Below are 21,294 nucleotides of genomic sequence, written 5' to 3'. Positions count from 1 at the left end.
CATGTTTCCTTTCCATGTAGATGAGCTGAGTTCCAGGGAACTGATCAAATTTACCACTAAGCAAATTTACCACTTATGCCCAACAGTGCACACAAGGGTTAATTTCTTGTTTTGTTTTAGTTTTTTACGTTTAAATGCCAAGCTGTTGAACCTGTTCTGTTGCAGTGTAAAATCATTCAAAATGCAAAGCAAATGTTTTCGACAGAAATTTACATTATATGCAACTAAAATTGTGTTTTTTATTTGAAGTCTCATTCATTCATTTCTTCAAATGACATTATTTGTAATGCTCAGATATCCTGATGTTTTTCTTCATAGCTTCTTGGGTGACTTTTATGCTTCTTTTATGGCATTGACCTGCACATTGCCATTATGTGGATACTGATATTAATTTTAAATGAATGACGAAATTATATTATATTAATGGAATAAACTGAATGTAATATACACTGTAAAAGCAAACCTATAGAATCTACTCAATAAAACTGAGGTAACAATTTGCACTCAATTTATTTGGGTAGATTTCATCCCATGTGTTGAATGAACAATTCAAAGTAGTAGTATGCGCACATCCAGAAACTTTAGGCAATTATTAATTATAAACAAAAGTCGACAGACTGCCACTGCTGCTTCCAAGTAATCAATTTATTGAACCATATATGAAAATAAAATAAACAGAAAAAAACTAAATAGTAACCAACATTGACACAAAAAAGTTGAGAATAAAAAAATAAAAAATAAAAAAAACAATTCAAATAATAAAATTCGAATAAAAAAATAATAAAAGTCGTATAATTAGATCAGGTGTGACCGATCATGTTGATATAAATTGGACCTTGCTGTGTACTTGTTTTTAAGCCTGTCGAAGACCTTCAGGTCGAAACGTTGTACAGTTCAATAAATTGATTCTTTGGAAGCAGCAGTGGCAGTGTGCTGACTTTTGAATAAACACTTCCTCAATTTAATAGCTATGACACATTAAAATAAATTAGGTAAAGTCTTTCTAACATTTGTCAATACATTACACAACTAATTATTTAGTTGTAAAAAGTAATACAAACTCGTGTTTATTATTGTATGTTTAAAATAACTTCTGGAGCTTGTATAGGAAATGTTTGCAATTAACAAGTAGTAAGTAACTTGTCGTACTTCCATTAGTACTGTTATTGCTATGCTCATTGATAGGAGCAACGTATACACTATAAACCTAATGCATGTAGCCACCCACAACCTACCACAAACTATATTCTTCAGAATAATGGGAAACACAAAAACTCTTTTAATTATCAAACATAACTGAACTTTAAACACTAACAGGTTTTTTCCTTTACTCAAAAACACATGAAATAACACTTAATTATTTTAGCATTTACTCTTCTGATCCAGCCCTATGCAAAGCATGATTGGAACTAAAAATCCACTGCACAGTTAAGTAAACTTCATTTTTGCATATTTAAGTAGATGAGACACAATTAAATTAAGTACACCACTCTTTACAAGACCAACTAGTATTATCAATAATATAGACTTCTTTAGACTCCATTAGGCAGTTTTAGTTGCTTGCTAAGGGATTGCTCTCCATGCGGAACATTTTGAGTAGAGTTGAGGTTGTAGCAAATTAGCTCAAAAGAAAAAGATGCAGAGGAAGGAGAGGTCGCGTTAGATGTAAAGGAAAAACCTCCCCCAGTTGCGCAGCCTCCTAGCCCACGCTTTTTACCTCACTATCCAACTTTAGTGGTTTGGTTGAAAGAATAGAGTTGTAAGTAAGACGACAAGAGCATCAAAATAAGCTGCTATGTTTAAGGGAGTTAGAAATGGAAATGGAAATGAAAAAACAGGGATTTGATATTCGTGAGCATCCAGGTAAAGATGCACTTATGCAATCTCCAGGATTACCTAGGATTCATTCCTCTACCAGCCGGGGTGCCTGCCACTTCAAATCCAGCAGCACCTGTGGCAGACTCGATTGCAGCTCCCGTTTTTGATGTGGGGAAACATGTTAAATTGGTCCACCTTTCAGAGAGGCTGAGGTAGACTCCTATTTTACTGCATTTGAGCTGGTGGCCCTTAAATTAGTTGGAAAAGCTCAAGAGGTATGTGCATACCTGCCCACCGATACTAGTTTGGATTATGATATGGTAAAGGCGGCTGTGTTGCGTGCATATGAGCTAGTCCCAGAGGCTTACAGAGAAAAATTCTGACATCAAAAGGAAGCAGTCACACAAACATTTGTTGAATTTTCAAGGGAAAAACAGGTTTTATTTGACAAGTGATGTGCTGCCTGCAAAGTGACTATGTTCCAACAACTCTGTGAACTAATGTTGCTAGAAGATTTCAAGGGTTGCCTTCCTGATAATCTTGTTATTCATTTAAAGGGGACATATCATGCTAAATGCACTTTTTTAGCCCTTAAATGCATTTTGTTGTATATTTGGAGTGTTTAGAAGTACAGAAAAGATTAAATTATTCTCTTCAGGTGCTTCGTTGATATCTTTATATTCTGTTTTGGTCATATTTTTCAACCTGTTCCGATTTTTCTGTTATCTATGACGTTTTTTGAACTATAACGTCACAGTATTTGCAGCGGAACTGCCAAATAAGGACATTGACTTCCGGCCCAACACTTCGAGCAATCCGCCATTATTATTTCTCGCTGCAATTTTGTAGTCCAAGCTAACGGATGCAGAAGTTACGAGAGGGTAAGTTAAAATGTTCGGTTGTTGGATGTAGTAACCCACACGCTTTATTACACCGTCTAATGTAGATGAACTGCCGCGCTTGTGGCGCATGTTTGACTGAAAGAACGAGCAGAGAGAGAGACCCGGTCGCGCGCGCGCTCAATCTCTCTCTTCAGAGCCAGGCAAAAGTGTAAACAAGACATCACCGTCTCCAAACTAGACGCTGTCTTGCTCTCTCTCCCTCGCACATACTAATCAAAATAAATCGACACGGTGGTAAAAGGTCGGAAGACCAAAGTTTTATGTGTAACAGTTAAATACAGTAACATCCATATGAAGACGTTGTTCTGCAGGTTCGTCGTCTTCATTTTTATCTCGCTCCGGCTCGAACATGTAAGGCTGGCTGGACAAGTCTTCCGTTGTTGACATTTTGTTAATAACGTGTGAATAAAAAGATTATGTGCCGCTTGATAATCCTATCTCTGATATCAGACTACAAAAATGGCCGAACGGGGTGGAGTTGAACCTCTGCAACCTGGAGAGGGGGCGGGGTATGAAGTGTCTCAATTGTATTTAAAGAGACCGCACCAAAACGAGTTGCTCTCAGAAGCACATCAGAAAAGGGGTAGAAAAGGGGCCTGTGGAGCTATAATAATGAGGAATTCAGACCCAAGCATCGCAGTTGCGTTTTATATAGACTACAAATGTATGATTTATATGAAAAAAGGAACAATTTAAAAGCATGATATGTCTCCTTTAAATGAGCAGAAGGTATCTTCACCCGCAGAAGCTGCCATTCTTGCTGATGAGTTTGTGTTAACTCATAGAGTGTTTTTTCCCCATGCTGTTCGACGCGAGAAAGTTGTGATCTCGCATGCTGCAGTTCAGGGGAAAGATATTGCCAATGCTGTTAAAGCTGTACGTGGGGGTGCACAGGGCGGCCAGTTCGTGCGGCACAAAAAAAGATTTGTTTTTACTGTCTTTATACGGGTCATCTCATTGCGGACTGTAAGCATGGAAAAAGAAAAACACAAGTCTAAAAGTGTTGCTTTTGTAAAATCTGTCTCATGCCTGCTGAATCAAGTAAGTCGTCGATATATGAACCATTTCTATTAACTGGATCAGTAGGGTTGTCTAATGATTCGAGTTTTAAGCCAATAACTATGCTCCGTGATCTGCTTAGACACTTATGTTGAGTACAATGTTGCCGCTGTCTAATGAATCGTATACGGGAGCTAATGTGTTGCTCCGAGGTGTGGAACTGGGCTGTATTAAAGTTGCCTTGCATACTGTGTGTTTAAAGTCTGACCTTGTTTCAGGATGTGTACAGGTGGGCGTGCGATCTCAGCGTCCAGTGGAGGGGGTTGCCCTTATACTCGGTAATGATTTAGCTGGAGGTAAAAAATTTTCGCAGCCTGTCGTAGTGGATGCCCCTGAGTGACAGACTGACATAAAAAACGGAACAGTCTGCTAACAGTTTCCTTTTTGTGCGGTAACGCCCGCTCAAGCTCGTAAGCTCCAGGAAGTTGTTGACTTGTCAGATTCGTTTTTGGTATCTGATGGTAAAAAAATGGAAGCTAAGATTTTCGTTCAGCCAGAGCTGAAGTTACCTGTACAGTAGCTGAGAGTAAATCAGATCCTTCTTTGACTGCGTGTGTTGCAGCTGCGATTTACAAGGATAGATTTTTTGAGTCTGGAGTTGCATTTCATTGGGAAGACGAAGTGCTAATGCGTAGGTGGAAAAAGAATGACATCTTTTGTCAAGTTGTAGTCTCCTCTGTGTACTGCGTACAAATACTTAAACTTGCTCATGATCATGTTCTTTCGAGTCATCTGGGCATTTAGAAAAACCTACAAACAAGTGTTTGGCTATTTTTTTGGGGCCGGGGATGAAGTCTGATGTCTCCGCTTACTGCCGTTCGTGTAATGCATGCCAACTGACCGGCAAGCCCAATCAAACCATACCACCTGCTCCTTTACATCCAATATCTTTATTGGGAGAACCTTTTGAGCATATTATTATGGACTGTGTTGGCCCGCTCCCTGAATCAAAAGCTGGGGATCAATACATTCTTACAATAATGTGCGCTGCGACATGAAATTAAAGCTAAAAGGATGATCCAAAAATTAGTGAAAATTTTCTCTGTTTTTGGGCAACCAAAAGTGATCCAAACTGATCAGGGATCCAATTTTACATTAAAAATATTTACCCAAGTTGCGTAAATTCTGTGTGGAAACGGGCAGAGAATGGGACGAGGGACCCATGCTGATGTTTGCAATTCGTGAGACCACACAATAATCCGTAGTGTTTGGATATACTGTTCGCGGTCCGCTGAGAATATTACGCGAACAGTTACTTGAAGAATCTGTTTCCCCTGTGCCTGTACTGGATTATGTGAGTAAAGTTCTTGACAGGTTACATCGAGTGTGTGCGATGGCGAAAGAAAATTTAGTAACAGCACAGAACAAGATGAAATCTCACTTTGATAAAAGAAAGTGTCGAACGCAACTTTCAGCCTGGAGACTCATTGTTGGTCTTTCTTCCAGTTCACGGTTCAGCAATGCACGTAAAATGTGGTGGCCCTTGAAATAGAAAGAAAGCGCAGTGAAACTGATTATATTGTGCGTACTACAGATCGCAGCAGGAAAAAATTTGTATGTCATGTGAATATGCTAAAGCCTATGTCCCGCCTGTTATTTCGGTGGCATTTGTAACACCCCTTTCCCAGGTCTAGAAAGGTGAAGCAGTTAATAATTTTGAAAGAAGTGCAAGGCTGAATCTGATCAGCAACATCGAGATATTATGTTGTTGATTAAAGAATACCCTTCCTTGTTTGCAGATACTCCCTCTCAGACTACTGCGATAGTACATGAAATTGAAATTGAGGGATCAGCTCCCATACGTCAACATCCCTACCGTGTAAATCCTGTAAAACGGGAGATAATGAAAGAGGAGGTATGGTATCTGTTAGATCAGGGGCTTGCTGTTCCCAGCTCCAACCCATGGAGCTCCCTGTGCATCCTTGTGCCTAAACCTGACGGTACCTATAGATTTTGTACCGACTACCCCAAGATCAATAGTCTCACAAAACCTGATTCCTTCCCCATGCCTCGCATGGATGACTGTATAGATCGGGTTGGAGCGGCCCACCTAGTAACGAAACTGGATCTCTTAAAAGGGTACTGGCAGGTGCTAAACTTCATTCACCATTAACCTTGCTAAATGTGAATTTTGCAAGGCTGCGGTAACGTATCTCAGTAAGCAAGTAGGGCATGGTCAAATTTGCCCGGTAAATGCTAAAGTTGTCGCCATCCTTCAATATCCTGCACCTAAGACAAGACGGGAGTAACTTCGTTTTCTTGGGATGGTGGGCTATTACATTATTATTTTGCAAAAAATGTTGCTTCCACTTACTGATTTATTGAGTTCTTCCAGAACCTTTATCTGGTCACCATCTTGTGAAAACGCTCTTAAAGTGGCAAAAGATTTGATGTGTTTTGCTCCTGTTCTGGCTGCCCCTGATTTCTCTCGCCCTTTTAAACTTGAGGTGGATGCCAGTGCTGTGGGAGCCGGAGCAGTGCTGTTACAGAAGGATGACCGTGGAATTGACCACCCCCCGTGTGTTACTTCTCCAGAAAGTTTTCCAGACCCCAACAAAACTACAGTTCTATTGAAAAAGAAACACTTGCCTTAGTATAAGCGTTTTAACATTTTGAAGTTTATTTAGGCAGCAGTTCTCTCCCAATTGAAGTTTCACAGTTCATAACCCCCTGATTTTTCTTTCGCGCATGTCAAATCACAACCAGCATCTGATTGCAGGAATTTAATTTGAAAATACAGCACAAGAAAGGAACTGACAATATTATTGCCAGTATTATATATATAAAGTTCGGGAGAAGCACGTTCAGCATAATTATAACATAATTAACACGAGTGGAGAGCATTCAATTAATCAACGATAAGAGGGATATATACAGCAGTCTTACCTCTGTTCATTGACTGTTCATCATCATCCCTCCACCACCCCTTCTCCACACTTTTACTTCTAACCACTCCTATACACGGGGGGAGTACTCTGGGTTTGGCCCAAATTCCGAGCTCAGAGCCTTCCCCATGGACAGCACGCCAAATACGCGTAACGCTTTACTCCATATAATTATATGTAAGTGTGAACTCATGAATTACTTGAGTTTGTTTCTTATTAGTGGGGGTGTTGCGTCCTCGGACACATGTGGTATTAAACTGTAGTTTGTGTACGTTTTCTTTTCTCTCTCTCTACTGCTCCAGGTTCCGGCTTCTAATTACTGGGGAAAGCAAATTGGCTCCTCTTTTGGTATCACATCTTTTAAAAACGCATTTCTGCGCAAGACTGAACAACCGGCTATGTGTGTTCTGCCGGGAGGAATCGTGTGTTTGCGTTCCTCCGAACTGGTGACCTAAACTTGTTTAGATACGAAGTGTCCTGGTACTTATACGTACCGTTGTACTCACAGCCTTTTTTTATCTTTTACCTTGCTTTTGGTTAAATTATTTTAGCTAGTGTTATTTTATTATTGTATCATCGGTATTAAAAGATAATCTGTAAATAGAGTAACGCCACTATTTTGTAGGAGTTGTTGTTCTTTCTTTCTATTATTATTGTGTCGGTATTAAAAGGTAATCTGTAAATAGGGTAATTCCTCTGTCTTGTAGGAGACGGGAGCCTATTATTTTTTTGTAAAATTATATTTTCTCCTGGTTTGTAATAAACTAATTTAGGGAAGTGTGATGTATTTTGTTTTACTTTTACTTTGTTAGTGTCAGGGTTATGTTTGTTTTTGATCTGTTTTTGTTCATGCCTGAGTTTCACCTATTCCTTTGATCAGTTTCCATGGTTACCGTAATTTTTAGTTCATTGGTTTCAGCTGTCATTTATTAGCTCGTTTCAGTTTGTTATTTAAGCCTCGCCCTTGCCTTCGCTTTTTGTCCAGTCTCTGTTATGTTTAGATGTGTTTGCACTGCCTGTTTGATTGCTTTTTGAGTAAGAATTAAACTACTTAGTGTTTTGTGAAAACCTGAGTCTTCTGTCTTCAGCTTCCCTGCATGCATCGTTACATTTAGGTTATTGTAGCGCTTAAATAAATAGTTTATTTCTTTTTTGTTTATTTTGGCATACCCATTTCCAAAGCTCAGTAACCTATAAAAAGAACAAACCGAACACTCCTACAATAAATGAAAGAAAACCCACGCTTTTCTTATGTGATGTTCTTCAGTTATGTTACGCCACACCGTTCCTAAGACTGGGACGTAACATGATTTGGATGAGATTAACTTTTGATGGTCTTATTATATATTTCTCTGTGTGTAGTTATTTTTCAATTAGTTTGATTCTTATTGCCATGGCAAATATAGTTTGTCTTCCTGTACAGTACATCCAGGACTGCTCGCCTCTGTGTGTGTGTTTTAAGATGACTTTAAACCCAGGTGGCACTGACAGAACTACAGCCTATTCAACAAAGACAGGCAGCTGCTCAGAGACAGGAGTATGAGTAAAAGCTGAGGAATTTCAGCACAATCCTCAAAATGGCACTATTGCTTCTGTGTGTTTCCTCCCCATAGCCTCTCCCCCTTCTTGTGCTTGTATTTTAACAAGGTTGTAGTGTTTTTGTGCTGGGACAAGCAAGCTGTGGGCCATTTAGATGTGTATACTGTCACACCAAATCCTGCTGCAGGAGCCCGCCAAAATGTAGAAAATGTATTCATGCTAATGTTACAAAAACATACTTGATTAAACAGTGTCAGATGATCTTTTGTAAAATTGTTGGTTTAGTCAGCAAGTCAACATTTGAATGCAGTTTATGTGGTTAGCAATACATCCGGGAGGTACAGGATTATTATTATAATCTTTTTTTTTTAATAATCTATGTCAGTATATACTTTCAGTATATACTATATACTTTGTTTTAAGGCAAATTCTAACTTCATGTTTCCTTCAGTAATTATGCAACGCTTTATATTTTTGAATATGTAGTTAAAGATATTTTTATTACCTTTTCCTGTATACCGAGGTTTCATTTACATCACCAACTAATGCAGAAACATTTAGACTCCATTAAACAGGTTTACATTTCTTGCTGAGTCATTGATCTCTATGCTGAACATTTTGAGCAGGTTTGAAATGTTTTTTTCAAACTATTTTTGTCTTTTGTTTTCTTTCCAGTCATTCATAACACTGCCTCTGCTCTCTGATGCATTATTTATTAAACCACAAAGGAAAAGTATCCTAATGTTGTCTTTAACATCAAAACAAGAATTTGATCATCTTTTCCCCCTACCAAACTATTTAAGAATTGCATAGAGGAGAATGATTAAAATCCAGAAGTACTTCACCACTTTAGTACTTTAAAAATGAAAAATTCATGTTTATCATGATTTCTTTTTCATTGGCAGTGGCTTTTCAGACCACATAATCCAGGATATTATCAGCACTTACATGGTGTTGCCCAACAGGATCACTGTACCACTGATAGGTGAGGTTGAACTGGCACAGCTCCGTTTCCCAATGCCAAAGGTGAATGCACACACATACACAACTATCTCAGTGCTTATTATTTGGCAAACCTTCCGTTCATATTAATATTCAGTAATCTTTTGTTATATTTAATTCTCTCTCACACTCATTAGGGAGTTCTCAGGATTCATTTCCTTGAGGCTCAGAATCTGGAAGTTAAGGACACATATCTGGGCGGGTTGATCAGAGGCAAGTCTGACCCATATGGCATGCTGCTTGTCAGTAACCAACTCTTTAGAAGCAAGACCATCAAAGAATGCCTGCACCCCAAATGGAACGAGGTGTATGAGGTGAATACACGCGCACACACACACATAGATATATATATACAAACACTAATTTACTGCACTCATAAAACTCATGTACATACACTAAAATGTGCATTCCTGCGTTTTATTATTAGGCACTAGTATATGAACATTCAGGACAGCATCTGGAAATAGAGCTTTTCGATGAAGACCCAGATAAAGATGACTTCTTGGGCAGGTGCCATATTCATTTATGTAGCTGAAATGTAACATTATTTATTATTTATTTATTATATACCTTTTTAAAAACTTGTTTCATTTATTTTTGTTCCAGTCTAATGATCGACTTGAGTGAGCTTCATAAAGAACAGAAGGTTGATGAGGTAATACTCTACACTTTCGTTCTTGTTATGGCTAATTTATAGCTCACATCCCTCAACAAATGTCAGCACCCTCTCATTAATGAACTGACATTGAGCTTCCAAAGTTATTGAGATTATTCTGTATTGGCAGGCATTGATTCTTCCTTTATCCGCTGCCCCCTTATATACTGTCTATATATATATATATATATATATATATATATATATATATATATATATATATATTTTTTTATGTTTCTAATGTATGCATTCAAATGTAGATGTAATGTAGAAAATGTAGAAAATGACACATAAATAGTTTACAGTTTCAGTATTCATTGATATTACTCTTTACATTACCTATTAGTAGTATTAATCCAAGGTTCATTTAACAGGTTTAGTTGCTTGCTGAGTGATTGATCTCTATGCAGAACATTTTTGAGTTTTTTTTGTTTGAGTCTTTTGTTTTCATTCCAGCTATTCATAACACTGCCTCTGCTTTTAAATCACAAAGGAAAAATTTGTTGCCTTTTTACTTCAAAACAAGATATTTTTCCACAATTAATATCCAGAAGTACATTCTTGTTATCCTTAAACAAATGTCACCAGGTTTTATTTCAATTAATGAACTGACTTTGAGTTTCCAAAGTTGTTGAGATAATGCTGTATTTGCAGTAATTGAACTGACATTTTTTTCATTTTTCCAAAGAAAATATTATCATCAGTTTTTTATTTCATCATTGTTTTGGAATGAACTGAATGTGCTTTAAGCCCATAGCTGCCATTCCAGTGCACTAAACACATTTTTTTTTCTGCAGTGGTTTGACTTGGAAGAAGTCACGACAGGCAAACTTCATCTGAAATTAGAGTGGCTTTCATTGTACCCGAGTGCTGAAAAACTAGATCAAGTATGCACAAACTCTCTGACCGACACTGATAGAAATGATTTAAACATAACTAGCTAAACCTTTGCTCATTTCATTCTCTTTTGCTCTCGTATTAGGTACTGAAGTGCAAAAGGTCTAATGACAATCTCTCTTCAGCTCTGCTAGTTGTTTACCTGGACTCTGCCAGTAATTTGCCGGTAAGAATAAGTATATTTTTGTGTGTGTGCGTGTAGCCGTGTACATAAGCTCTGCCTGAGGATCTGCTGTAGAGCGACGTTGTTTTTTATGTTCTATGATAATCTGCTTGGATATCAGTAAAAATATGATAAAAATGCAATTTCTCACACCCAAATGATTTTTCCTTCTGCAGAACACAAAAGATGATGTTTTATACAATTTATATTTTATACTATTTTGTCCATACAATGAAAGTCAGTGTGGCCCAAAACAACACTGGAATGTTTATTTGGCACCTTTACTTATGTGACCATTGAATTATGTACTTAACAGAGTCAGAAAATGTAATTTAAGCAGTTTTCAGTAATGACATTTATATTACCAACAAGTAGTAATACAAGCTTCATTAAACAAGATCAGTTGCTTTCTGAGTGATGATCTCTATGCAGAACATTGAGCAGGTTTGAAGTTTTCAAACTATTTGAGTTTTTTATTTTCACTCCAGTCATTTATGGTCAGAAAGGGAGTTTTTAGACTCTTGACCCAAACATACAGTAGTCATCCAGTCTTGCCCATTTTTTTTAATGCATTGTGCCTTCCTCCTCTACTGTAAGAGTGTCTTTGAGGGCAGCTTTGGCTGTGGAAACCTAAAGGAGAGGAGGGCCTCTGGTCTAGTCTTTTGTGAGAACCCCGACTCTCTCTATAGAACGTTATTTGTGAGTTTGCCAGTAATCTGCATCCTGGTTCTCCAGAACTAGCTGTAGATGTTTACCTAACAGTGTGAATAGACATTTCTTCCAGTCAAGCTTTTCTTCAGTAACAAGCAAACAACGCAGATGACGTTGATCTAGTGCATGTGTTTTTTACCTGTTGGGCATGTGTAACGTGTAATTGTCATGCAATAAACCAGAAGTCTTCAACCATGCTCCTGGGAAATTTATTTCCAACCGTCTTCAAGCTATCCTGCACACCTTGATTAGCTTGTTCAGGTGTGTTTGATTAGGGTTGGAGCCCAACTCTGGTCCCCAGGAGCAGGGTTGAAGATAAACTATGAACATCACATTTCTTATATCTCTGTCCCATTCAAAGCTATCGTAATCGCTCAGCAACTAAGAATGTAAATTTTTTATTATATATAATTTGTGTTTTATCAGACTGTCAGAGGCCAAGGTTTATATATACATTTATTTCACCATTTATTTTTAACTGATTCTGAAGTCACATGATTGATCTAAATACAGCTTGGTCAGTCTTAGACATATGATTGACGTTTCCTGGTCTAGAGTAAGTAAGCAGTCTGAAGAGTTGGGACAAAACCTGGTTATTTAAAGGTCTTTGTATGGCTGCCAACATTGTTTCAGTGAAAAGAAAAAAATATGGTTTTCGATATGTATATGTATTTAATTTTAATACATATTTTTTAAGAATCTGTAAGATTGGACCGATCTAACTATCATTCTTGCATGTCCTTTTATAATAACTTTCCTGTTTTCAATTTCTCTCAAAACTTCCTGTGGAAAGACCAATCCTCTTGACTTTAACCCTGATGGCCCCAAACCCCCTTATAAAGGCCTGAAGGTACATTGGGAATGCATGCATTTCAAACAGTGACATGCATAACAGGCACTGCTCTCATATCTGGCATATTTGGAGCCTAAGCATGATTTCACATATTTTATGGTTTGTTTCATTCTTTTGTGATTAGGTTTATTTCTTGAATGCTTCTCCAATGTATTCTTCCCTCATGCCTCACTGCATGCATTTATAGTCCTTTGGATTTTGCAGATTGTCAATATAAATTTTTCTCATTTTTATGTATTTTATGGGTGCTTTTATTAACTTAACACCAAATTCATTGAGTTAATATACTATTGTATACTTTATTTTCTTTAACTTAATTTAAAGCTGCGTTCCATAACTTTTTTTGTGTTCAAAATGTGCAAAAATTTTATAATAAGCGAGTGCATCATGAATCCATTTTCCAAACTGTATTTTTTTTAAATCCTGAATCACTATGGTACATCTATTAGAAGTGCAATGTAAGTCGCTTTGGATAAAAGTGTCTGCCAAAATGCATAAATGTAAAAAAAAAAAAAAAACCTAAAAGTAGCTCCGGCTACAGTGTTCTTCCGCAAGACGCATGCAGTTCTGTTTATTAACCGCTAGAGCACCAAAAGTTATGGACTGGAGCTTTAATTATTATTTTTTCTTTATATATTCAAAGTAAAACAGGAGGCTTATTGTATTTACATTGCTGGTATTTTCATAGATGAGCTTAAAATAACCTTCTTACCACAAAGCGCTAGTAGAAAAAAACCTTAAATAAAGGCTTACTGAGTTATGATATAATTTGTAATCAATCTAGTACATGCAGGAAATATTGTATTATGTTACCAGAAAGCAGATGTTAAGTAGATTTGGTGACTATTAAAGGAGACAGTCATATATGGTGATTGTCATATAATACTGTACAATTGAAGTTTTCTTTCTTTTTTTGTTCAACAGTCTGGGAAGAAAGTGAGCATAGATCCAAATCCTTTTGTCAAACTGACTGTAGGACAAAAGATGTATACAAGCAAGGTAACATTCATAAATCAGCTTTAACCTGTTTGAAGACTAGCACATATACAGTATTCAGTCCTGTTTTGCTCCTGTATTTTCAGGTTAGGTATAAAACTTCTGAGCCGCTGTGGGAGGAGGCCTTTTCCTTCCTTATCAACAACCCCCGCACTGAGGAACTGGAAATTGAGGTATTCTATAAGGAACCACACCAAAAGCATGAATGTTAAAGTTGGCATGAAACGGAAATTGCGCTAGTTTTTTATCCTATTGCGTAGTATATTAAAGTAAAACGGCTTCTCGAACAAGAAAAAATGTAGGCTGGGACTTGATTTTGCCCATCTGGAATTTATTGGATCGTTGTATCATTGTGGTTTGCTATTGCTATGATCTCATTTGAGTGACAGGATGTCCCGCCCTCGCGCCAGTAAACATGTTAAACATCAGAGAAAAGAAGAGATGTCACTGCAAGTGGGAGTGGAAATTATTTTGATTAAAGATTACAAGGCCACATTCATATAAAAATAAAATAATGGTGTGCATGGATAAACCATTTATAATAAATTCCACAATATTTCATAACAATAATAATCGTCCATTTTGATTTCATGGTGTCTTTAAGAAATTAATACTTTTATTCAGCAAGGAAATATGAATGTGATCATAGACATACAATCCTCAAAAAGAGACACAAATTTTAACACATTGTATTTGTCAAATGACATGTATAGATGTTGTTTGTGTGTCTCAGGTGAGGGATAGTAAGCACAAGTGCTCTCTGGGTAGTGTGCGGGTGGCACTTGGTTCTCTCCTGAAGGAGGCGGACATGACGCTAAATCAGCAGTTCCCCCTGCAGAACTCTGGCCCCAACAGCACCCTCAAAATCAAAATGGCTCTCAGGGTTGGTGTGTCTGTGTGCGATTAATTTTTTATTTTTTTGTATGTTTCATTCAGCACTTCAATACACTTTGTCCATATAAATATGTGTTTGTGTAAACAGGTCCTCTGTTTGGAAAAGGAGGTCACATCCAGCCAACCATCATCTGTCCGAGTCAGACACACTAGTCAGAATAACACTTTCGTGTCCCCACAATCTCAAACAGCAACTAGCACCAGCAACTCCACAGTCATCCAGCCGTCACACAACCCACCATGTACCCCTCCACCAGACACCCCTCAAGGGAAAAGAGGATCGGATGGCTCCCCGGTGCGGCTTGCGGAGGTAGGCCGCAGTGTTTCCAGTCTAGTGATAAGCAGCTCGCACAAGCATCAGACTCACAGAGACTCTACTCCTAGTCTGGCCTCCGACATTTCACTGCCCTGTGCCACAATGGAACTGCAGCAGCGGTTACAGCAGCTACAAAAGTGAGTCTGTGTCCATGTCATATGACACACTGATTCCCTATATGCAGAAGTCATGTTTGTGGTTTGCTTTTTTTCTTGTCAATGCAATTACATTTTGTTAGAAGTCACACTGCTATTTTCTGTTGTGTATGAGAAACACCAAAAGCCAAATAAGTGAGTCACAACAGCAGTACCCAGTTCATTGAGAAACATTTATCTGCACGGCCCAATGAACAACACGGCATGCCTTACTGGATAGCACTGAGCAGATTGGTCTCTACTGAGGCGCCCAAAACAATTTGAACAGTGAAGCAGTGGAAAGTGTGACATGGCCCATTTGTATTTGTCACTGATTTCCTTTTACAAACGCCTATGGCATCCCAAATAGCTCAGCTAGTTGAAACTGTATTTCACTAACTTGAGTATTTTAGCAGTAGTTTTGCATTTTTATACTAAATGTAATGAAATTATTAAAATAAATCAGTTCAAAACTTCAAAATAAATTAATAATTTATTTAACAAGGATCCATTTCATTGATTAAAAGTGACAGTTACAAATGAAAAAACTTACAGAATGATACAAAATGTTTATATTAAAAAATACTTTTTTTTCTTTCTATGCTTCAAAGAATCCTGATTTCTGAAGGATCATGTGACACTGAAGACTGTTGTAATAGCTGCTAAAAGCCTATTATTATTTTCCATAAATTCTGTTGTTTTTATTACAAACTGTAGTTACATCTAACTGGTAATGAGGAGCTATGCGTCATTTTACCTGTTGATTGTGAAAAGTGGCTGTTAAATAACAGAATCTATCCAGGTTGTGTGAGTTGAGAGGAAAAACTAAGGAAAAAGAGTTAAAAAGTTATAATTATAAAGTTATAATTCAAAAAGTAGTTCAAATATTTTAAGTCAATTTAATTTGGAATAATGTGGATTAAGGAAGTCATGCAAAATCAGGAACATGCATTATGAAAGGAAATATAGTCAATTTTGAATTCATGTTAACTTTAAGAAATTGTTAGAAGAAAAACTTAGTCCCACACTCTGTCAGATGAACTTGCTGTTTCTCTGTTACAGCGGCTCTGGGCTGAGCCAGTATCCGCTCGGTGAAGTCCAGCTCACTATTCGACACAGCTCACAAAGGAATAAACTTATTGTAGTGGTTCATGCCTGCAGGTAACCTTCATACCAAAAATATAGTCCTCCTTTCTGTTTTTTAGTACCACTTCCAATCAGTTTGTTTGCGTAATTTTTTTTTTACACTGAACATGTACAGTATATTAGTGAGGAATTTTTTTATTTTATTTTTTTTGCCAGGTGATCAGTGGTTAACTCTTTTGAGCAGGGCTTGACATTAACATTTTTGCTCACCAGCCACTGTGGTTAGTGGGTTTTCAAAGTTATAGACACTCCGCATTTTCACTGGCCACAATTTTGACATCGATACCATGGGGAAAAACTGCCATATAGATATTTTTAATATTATCTCATTATTTGGCAGCCGGTATATTAGGCTGCTGTTGCTTTAAGACATGACTCACAATCGATCAGTATCGATATGTATCGAAAAATCTATATTTTTGACAACACTAGATTTCACTTAGTTTATTATTTCAGATGCCTTTTTAAAAGACTACAATTGAAAAATTTATATTAGGCCTATATAAAATTCAGTCCACCAAAGTGGCTAGTAGGAGTGACTGGGTTACACGCCACTGCTGAAATCCACAGTGTGTGCAAATAATGGGGGACACATTTTTGCATTTGTATGTTTAAATTTGTATAAATGTGACAAAACAGGTCTCTGTGAAAATACTTCTCTTGCTTTTGTGTAAATGTGTGTTTCCATGTGTCATAATCACAGAAACCTCATAGCACTGACCAGAGATGGCTCAGACCCATATATCCGCCTGTACCTGTTACCAGACAAGAGCCGGAGTGGCCGCAGAAAAACCAGTACACTCAAGAAGACGCTAAACCCTGTCTATGACCACTCGTAAGAAACTCACTGAGCACACAGTCAGACACAAGACCAAGAGTACCAAACAGCAAATCTCGAATTATTTTCTTCATAATAATTGGTACAAAAGCCCTTTTGAAAAAGAAGTACACATTTTTTAAACATGTAACATATTATGGAAATAACACTGAAGGAATATACTTAAAGTGTGACATAAATGTTAAGTTTTGTACACATTTGTAATGATAAAGTTGCAATTTAGTACATTTAAAATATATTAACTTTAAATGTAATATCGAATAACACTACAGTTACAGTATAACTATCACTTTACATGTGCTTTAGTCAACACATACATAAAACAAGTGTCCTTCTTTTAGGGGCTGTTTACACGATACCATTTTCAACTAAAAACTTTTTATGCGTTTAAACTAGACTTTTTATGCGTTTTGGCCATTTATTTACACGACAACGGTGTTTTCGTAGCCTGAAATCGCAAACGACACCCATGTAATTTAGTTATCACCTCTGTGTAAACTACAAAAACGCAAATCTGTGAAAACAGTGATGTAATGCACATGCGTATTACATGTTTGGTCTATAGTTTAGTCTCTTTTTTTGCAAATGAAAGGATACAGATATTAACAATAAGACATAAGGGAGGACATAAAGACATCATCACAAGTGGTTATAAGAATTACACAAATCAACTCAGTATAACATTTTGTCATCATGAAAAATGAAAGGTTCTTTACAACAGACTCAAGGATATGTTTTTGAAGCCTTTGTGTATAAGACTTTATATCAGAGGAGAACTACCTAAAATTGGGATTACAGTGAATGTTTCTAGCTTTATAAAGAAGAAATTTACCCAGAAGACAAAGTAATAATACAGTATTATCAACATTAACATCCTTAGAATGAAAATTGGACAAAAAAAAGGATAAATTATGTAATTTGTGACTATAGGCATGTGTGTTCGGCTTCAGTGCACTGTAGTAAAAGAATGCACGCAGGCGCGTAGTCTTTCTTTACCAAGTGACATCGCCAACTACTTGTCTGGCATACATAATATAGCGTTATTAGCCGTTTTCGCAGATCCGTGTGAACGGGGATTGTTTTGATAACGTTGTCATCTGTACAAAGAAGAAACTTTTCCATTTTTAGCACATCATTGTTATGTAAATGTACCCTAAAACACAACAAAAATTAATAAAACATTAAAACATATTTCATTGATATATTATCTGCAAGTAGTTTTTTTAAAATGCTTTTAAAATTTGAAGTACACAACAAATGCATTATAGCACACTTATATATTAAACACACTTATTTTTAATCACAACCCATGTCACATCTAGCTCTGATTAGCAGCGTTGTCATATGTCTACCTGTGTTCTTTTCAATTGACAAGTGCCAGTTTTGATGAATCAATTAAACTGACTTTTTTGAACTTGAACTTTAGCTTGACGCTGTACTTTAATAATCTTTCTTTTTAATGTGCAATATTGCGTAAGGTGGTAACACGGTGATTTTAAAGGCAGTTCATCGGGAAATTCGGAGGCGACCATATTACAGTGATTTATTTTTTCCTAACTTTTGCTAATAGTATTTATTTATTACTGCGCTCTTGTTCGCATGTAAAACCTAAAGCGGTTACAGACACAGTGACTTCAACTCATTGAAACGGCATTCAAATTAGAAGAGCACCCACCAATTCAAACTCATATCTGCTGTTTATCTTGCTTTATGCATTTGCATTTTCATATTAAATCCACTGCAGAGCTTCTTACTGGACAGATTTAGCTAACTGTTTTACCCTCCAAACCAAGTCAATCAAGGCTTTAAAATATATGATGCAACTGCCCATGTTACTGAGAAATCTTCTTTTCGTGTAGTTCCATTACTGAAAGTTTATTGATGCCAGTTGTATGTGCATGTTCAAGTGCACCAATAACAGTAGTAAGTTACAGTCTCTTGTTGTGTTGCTTTTGTCAGCTTTGAGTTCAGTGTGTCTATAGTGGAACTGCACAGGAGGACACTTGATGTTGCTGTGAAGAATGGAGGAGGACTGCTGTCCAAACACAAAGTGCTACTGGGCAAGGTAAAGACCCTGACACATTCACTATTCCTACTTTTTCTCATTTTTGTTGATCATTGGATTTTTATGGAGGCTTGCAAATGTCTTTGTCACAGGCACTTGTGGACTTGGCAAGTGAAGACATTTCTAAAGGATGGACTCAATGGTATGATTCTCATTCATTCATACTGTCACTCCTGTACATGTGCTTTTACTTGATTATAAAGGTTTCCTTTTTCTACCAGGTATCAACTGACTGAGGATGGATCAAAGAAGATAATTCAGATGTAGTGGTCCGTGCAAGAAGGCAGGAAAGAATGAAACGGGCGGATAACTGGGACATGTCACAGCCCGCACAGGATAACATAGAATCTTTCGTAGCAGAAGAGCAGCGTTGGACTAACTAAACCAGGCTACTTCTACTGGGATTTACAATGGCCTACAAAGTCTCTCTCTTATCATTTAATTCAGTCTATCTTTGAGTGTTTGCACACATTTTTTTTCTCTCCAGTAGATAAAACTGGTTACCCACAATGTCAATCTATAAAACAACAGAAAAAAAAAAAATCATTTAGATTCATGAATATACTCTTTTTATTGTATTTAAGATGTTTTGATAATATTCTGAAACTTTGACTTCTGGTTTTAGTTCTACATTTTTAATGCTACATTTTGTAAACTATTAGAATCACAACAGAAAAAAATGATGTTGCTGGAAAGGCAGACATGTTACTTTAACATTGTTATTTGTGTGTCAGCATATTACACAATACACATGGCCAAAGAGGTATAGGGTCACATTTGCAAAAGAAAAACACTACACATGTATGTATGTATGTATGTATGTATATACTGTATGTATGAACACATTTCCCCCCCCTGGATTTTATGCTGCTGTTTTTTTCTACCACATGTGGTAAAGGAAATTTTAAAAGTTATATTTCAGCTCTTCATAAATGATCCATTGATAATACTTTATTTTAAAAGTATTTCACTGTTTCCTGTTGCACAGCACAAAATGAAAAGCCTGTACAGAATTGTTTGATACCCATTTTGTTTGCAAGAGTTTTATCAGGTTAAGCAAAATTCTGTATGTTATGTTTGTAAGTAGATTGATAGCTTGGTTACAAAGTGTTTTGCTCATGGATTGTTTAAAGACTGTGAACTGGCTGTTGCTGTGATTTCCAGCCTTACTCTTCTCTATGCATCATGCATGATATCATTGAAATATGAAAATCTATTTGTATCACTGAACTCGTAATTTGGATTTGTGCACTTATACATTTTTTGGACCCAATCCCCTGGTTTCACAGACAAGGTTTAAGCTAGTCCCAGACTAAAGTGCATGTTTAAGATGTTTTAACTGAAAGCAACTTGCACTGACATATCTTAAAATATATCAGTGTCATTGTTTTGTCTCAAACACATCACATCAGTAAAGGTTTTTTTTTCTCTTTTTTTCTAAGGCACATTTATAAAAGCTACTAAAATGCCCTAATTGAACTAAGATCTAATCCTGGCTTAGTCTAAGCCTTGTCTGTGAAACCGGGCCTTGAGTATTTGCCCTGTCTCATATTATGTCAGAGACAATTTCAGAAGTGTGCATGAGGAATTTCTTCCTTTTGGGGTTTTCTGTCCAGTTTCATCATGTTTTTTTATGGTGTTGGTAAATGTACCATTTTATCACTCTGGGTGTGCAGCCCCCAACCCCACCCTTTCAGAGTTACAGAGCCTAAATTCATTTTATTATATTAATATTGTTTCAGCAGTTATTTTAATTTAGTCTCTCTTCATACATTTGTTTTTGATGGGATGTTTTAACAAGGTTATGTGGAAGGTATTGAAGCAACCTAATAAAAGATGATGCTCAACATTTTGGCCCTGTTTTAGGTTCAGCAATACTCAATTATTGAATGTGGTAATGATACGGATACCACAGTGGGGCAGTCGTGGTTAGAGAGAAAGGCTGTGGGTTCAATTCTCAGAAGGCAGGAAATGACTGAGGTCCCCCAGAGCAAGGCAACTAACCCCCAATTACTCCCCGGGTGCCACAGTGAATGGCTGCCCACTGCTCTTGTCTGTGTCTACGGTTTGCATTGTGTGTGTGTGTGTGTGTGTGTGTGTGTGTGTGTGTGTTTACTACTCATTTCTCCTATTGTGTGTAACTGGGATGGGTTAAATGCAGAGGACTAATTCTGAGTATGGGTTACTTACCATACTTGGCCAGTTGGCCTGCACTTCACTTCATAATAAAGAGCTATATTTTCTAATAACTCCAATCTGATGGCAGTTTGCTTGGCTTGGTAGTGCAAAAATAGAGAGAACAGATTTAAAAGACGGTTTATTTTTTATAAAAACATTTTCCTATAACAGAAAAGTAGTAAGCATGATGTAATTACAATAAATCCCAGAGTAACTTTACCTTTGTGCCTTTTATTGGGGGCT

General features: G+C 37.0%; 1 protein-coding gene across 2 annotated transcripts in view; it reads left to right on the top strand.

Moving 5' to 3' along the window:
- Positions 1-20,718, top strand: part of esyt2b (extended synaptotagmin-like protein 2b) — a 48,141-nt gene extending 27,423 nt beyond the window's left edge. The window contains exons 8-24 of one of the 2 annotated variants that reach the window (XM_081355096.1): positions 9,109-9,229; positions 9,343-9,519; positions 9,633-9,715; positions 9,812-9,860; positions 10,658-10,747; positions 10,843-10,923; positions 11,518-11,619; positions 12,425-12,481; positions 13,409-13,483; positions 13,567-13,653; positions 14,214-14,363; positions 14,463-14,827; positions 15,887-15,985; positions 16,674-16,805; positions 18,768-18,873; positions 18,966-19,015; positions 19,095-20,718. In XM_081355096.1, the coding sequence (XP_081211222.1) occupies positions 9,109-9,229; positions 9,343-9,519; positions 9,633-9,715; positions 9,812-9,860; positions 10,658-10,747; positions 10,843-10,923; positions 11,518-11,619; positions 12,425-12,481; positions 13,409-13,483; positions 13,567-13,653; positions 14,214-14,363; positions 14,463-14,827; positions 15,887-15,985; positions 16,674-16,805; positions 18,768-18,873; positions 18,966-19,015; positions 19,095-19,140 (1,870 nt within the window). In that variant the 3' untranslated portion in view covers positions 19,141-20,718. The remainder of the gene's footprint in view (positions 1-9,108; positions 9,230-9,342; positions 9,520-9,632; positions 9,716-9,811; positions 9,861-10,657; positions 10,748-10,842; positions 10,924-11,517; positions 11,620-12,424; positions 12,482-13,408; positions 13,484-13,566; positions 13,654-14,213; positions 14,364-14,462; positions 14,828-15,886; positions 15,986-16,673; positions 16,806-18,767; positions 18,874-18,965; positions 19,016-19,094) is intronic. The other variant, XM_081355097.1, reaches the window with a different exon arrangement.
- Positions 20,719-21,294: the final 576 nt, after the last annotated feature.

This window comes from Scardinius erythrophthalmus, assembly GCF_964197995.2.
Source record: "Scardinius erythrophthalmus genome assembly, chromosome: 2".
Classification (NCBI taxonomy): domain Eukaryota; kingdom Metazoa; phylum Chordata; class Actinopteri; order Cypriniformes; family Leuciscidae; genus Scardinius; species Scardinius erythrophthalmus.
This window is presented reverse-complemented; position numbering and strand designations above follow the sequence as displayed.